The sequence below is a fragment of the Macrobrachium rosenbergii genome, chromosome 31 (genome assembly GCF_040412425.1).
Source record: "Macrobrachium rosenbergii isolate ZJJX-2024 chromosome 31, ASM4041242v1, whole genome shotgun sequence".
Lineage (NCBI taxonomy): Eukaryota > Metazoa > Arthropoda > Malacostraca > Decapoda > Palaemonidae > Macrobrachium > Macrobrachium rosenbergii.
The window spans coordinates 5843983-5847970 of record NC_089771.1 but is presented as its reverse complement, the minus strand read 5'-3'; the positions used below and the strand labels follow the sequence as shown (position 1 = coordinate 5847970).

The window sequence follows — 3988 nt, the reverse complement described above, 5'->3', positions numbered from 1 at the left end:
GGTTGGTGAATACAAATTCTTAATGACTCATTTGGTGATGAATACAGACTCTTAATGACCCCTATTGGATGGTGATACAATTTCTTAATGTCTCTCACTGAGTAGTGTACACAATGTCTTAATGACCCCATTAGATGGTGAAAACAGTGTCTTATAGACCCCCTGTGTATGGTGAACACAGTGTCTTAATGATGCTCTTTGGATTGTGAACACACTATTAATGGCCTCAGAGGATTATCAACAATTACAGAGGATTATCTTATCTTAATGACCTCCAGAGGATTATGAATACAGTATCTTAATGACCTCCAGAGGATTATGAACACACTCTCTTAATGACCTCCAGAGGATTATGAATACAATATCTTAATGACCTCCAGAGGATTATGAACACGATCTCTTAATGACCCCCACTGAAAATGGTGACGAATAATGAATCTTTAGGAAAACAGTTAGAATTATCCATGGAAGTGGTGACCACCGCCGAAGTGGTGACCGCCACCGAAGTGGTGACCGCCGCCGAAGTGATGATGACCTCCCCCAAAGTGGTGATGCCCGCCTCCGAAGTGGTGATGACCGCCGCCGAGGAGTCCAAGGCCTCCGAAGAGGCCATGTCCGAAGAGGCCGTGCCCAAAGCGGCCTCTGCGCCTTCCGAAGCGTCCTCGGCGCCTTCCGAAGCCCCCGAAGCCTCCGAAGCCTCCAAATCTTCCAAACCTCCCAAGGCCGAAGCCAAAGCCTCTCCGTCGGTGGGGGTCCGGGTCTGGAGCGGGTTCTGGAAGAGGGCTCGCCAGAGCCACTGGGGCCGGTTCTGGAAAGGCCGTCGTTGTACCCAGAAGAATGCAGAACGCCAAGGCCACCAAGATCTGGAATGGGGATGAATGTTAGAGTTTTATGTCACCTGGAATGGGAATTTATATTAGAGTTTTATGTCACCACGATCTGGAATGGCAATGATTGTTAGAGTTTTATGTCACCAAGATCTGGAATGGGAATGAATGTTAGATTTTTATGTTACCTGGAGTGGGAATGTATATTAGAGTTTTATGTCACCACGATCTGAAATGGGGAGGAATTTTAGAGTGTTATGTCACCAAGATCTGGAATGGGGATAAATGTTAAGAGTTTTATGTCACCTGGAATGGGAATGTATATAAGAGTTTTATGTCACAAATATCTGGAATGGGGATGAATGTTAAGAGTTTTATGTCATCTGGAATGGGGATGAATGTTAGAGTTTTATGTCACCAAGATCTGGAATGGGAATGAAATGTTAGAGTTTTATGTCACCAAGATCTGGAATGAGGATGAATGTTGGAGTTTAATGTCACCAAGATCTGGACTGGGGATGAAATGTTAGTTTTATGTCACCAAGATCTGGAATGGGGATGAATGTTAGAGTTTTATATCACCAAGATCTGGAATGGGGATGAAATGTTAGAGTTTAATGTCACCAAGATTCTGGAATGGGGATGAATACTAGAGTTTTATGTCACCAAGATCTGGAACGGGGATGAATGTTAGAGTTTTATATCACCAAGATCTGGAATGGGAATGAAATGTTAGAGTTTTATGTCACCAAGATCTGGAATGAGGATGAATGTTGGAGTTTAATGTCACCAAGATCTGGACTGGGGATGAAATGTTAGTTTTATATCACCAAGATCTGGAATGGGGATGAATGTTAGAGTTTTATATCACCAAGATCTGGAATGGGGATGAAATGTTAGAGTTTAATGTCACCAAGATTCTGGAATGGGGATGAATGCTAGAGTTTTATGTCACCAAGATCTGGAACAGGGATAAATGTTAGAGTTTTATATCACCAAGATCTGGAATGGGAATGAAATGTTAGAGTTTTATGTCACCAAGATCTGGAATGAGGATGAATGTTGGAGTTTAATGTCACCAAGATCTGGACTGGGGATGAAATGTTAGTTTTATGTCACCAAGATCTGGAATGGGGATGAATGTTAGAGTTTTATATCACCAAGATCTGGAATGGGGATGAAATGTTAGAGTTTAATGTCACCAAGATTCTGGAATGGGGATGAATGCTAGAGTTTTATCTCACCAAGATCTGGAACGGGGATGAATGTTAGAGTTTTACGTCACCAAGATCTGGAATGGGGATGAAATGTTATTTAATTCACCAAGATTCTGGAATGGGGATTTTATGTCACCAAGATCTGGAATGGGAATGAATGTTAGAGTTTTATGTCACCAAGATCTGGAATGGGAATTTATTTTAGAGTTTTATATCACGAAGATCTGTAATGGGAATTTACATTAGAGCTTTATGTCACCAATATCTGGAATGGGGATGAATGTTAGAGGTTTATGTTACCAAGATCTGGAATGGGAATTTATATTAGAGTTTTATGTCACCAAGATCTGGAATGGGGACGAATGTTAGAGTTTTATGTCACCAAGATCTGGAATGTACAGTATATTAGAGTTTTTTGTCACCAATTTCTGGAATGTAAATGAATATTACAGTTTTTTTTAAGAAAGCAGAGCGCCAACGCCACCAGGACCTGGAATGGGAATTAATATTAGAGTTTTTCAAGAGACTGGAAGATTCTTACAGATTTTGAATAAGAAGAGGTAATTTGACTGTCTGGAATGGGAAGGAATATTAGTCTTTTTTTTTTTTTGGTAAGAGCCTGGAAGGTTCCAGGCTTTTAAGAAAATCGTCATTGAGACTTTCCAGAAATTTGATTCTTTATAATGTTTCGGGACATTCTAATTAGAACATAAGTAATTCAGGGACTGTGTATAAGAGCCAGTTAGTATTAAATTCAAACCCTGAATAAGTAAAGCGTGAAGTCGTTGATATAATTAAACTATACCAGGATTTGGGACATTCTAATTAGGACACATGCAATTCAAAAACTCTTGCTAGAGATAACACTAAACTCAAACCCCGAATGACTAAAACATTTAGTTTAATATTCACCCACGTCTCTGTCGAAGTATTTTGCTGTCAGGAATCAAAGCACGTATGTGCAATGTTTACATCAGAATCCAACACTTCACTTGAAGCCTTACCAAGTTCATAGTTGCGCCAAGACTCGTGTACGTCGAGCTGACTGTCTTGTGTGGGAGAACGTAACCGGAGATTGAATGCGTAGAGGGTATGTCCTGTTTTCACTTTTATATCCCAGTCACTGGAAGCAGCGTAGGACTCGTCCCGAGCGGAGTTCAGCTTCGAGTTGCCAGTGACTAGTTCCTCACGACGAGGACATTCGTCGTGACAAAGCCCTATCAAGATACTACGAGGGATTTGAACTCTGATGAACCTAAAAGAAGAATTGTTTCAGCGAATCGAGGGGGATTCGCTGAACGTCTGGTCCTCTGGACGATCAGGTGAATCTAAAATCGGCTCGACGATATCTGTCAACTGAGTTTGCTCTGAACCGGTTTGAGTTAATTTCTGTTTTTCCCCAGCATCCTGCAATCATTCCGGGAAATTGTAGCCTTTGCAACAAGCGCGAACGAAGTACGCTGGGTACAATGCAGTATTACGTTGGAATTGCGGAATTCTTAATATTGCAGTCATAAAAATACTCGTAGTAGCTCGAGTCTCGAAAATCCACAGTTACGTATGGGTACATATATTGAAAAATTAATCTCTACAGAGAGCTTTCGGGAAACTGTAGAGATTTATTTTTAAATATATTTGTACTCGTACATAAAATGTAGATTTGTTTCTCCCATACTGCAGTCAGCATCTCAGCAATCGTCCTGCAACGTAATGTTCTTCCTGTCTACGGTTACCATTTTACATTTTGCGGAGGAACAAGAGAGCGTTCAGAGATAATTCCGGAAGGTCTCCAACTTTTAGTAGAGTTTTAGTTTTCTGTAAAAGACAACTATTGCGCCGGCTTTGTCTGTCCATCCGCCCTCACATCGTAAAAACTGCTGAGGCCAGAGGGCTGCAGACTGGTATGTTGATCATCCACCCTCCAGTCACCAAACGTACCAAAAT

The 3988-nt window shown here is 41.1% G+C and overlaps 1 protein-coding gene across 1 annotated transcript; it reads right to left on the bottom strand.

The window, feature by feature from the left end:
* Positions 1–268: 268 nt before the first annotated feature.
* Positions 269–3327, bottom strand: LOC136855325 (heterogeneous nuclear ribonucleoprotein A3-like). The gene is made up of 2 exons (XM_067132234.1): positions 3049–3327; positions 269–863 (listed from the first exon to the last, which is right to left on the bottom strand). Exons 1-2 carry the CDS (start codon positions 3055–3057, stop codon positions 459–461), a joined length of 414 nt encoding a protein of 137 aa, XP_066988335.1. The 5' UTR covers positions 3058–3327; the 3' UTR covers positions 269–458.
* Positions 3328–3988: the final 661 nt, after the last annotated feature.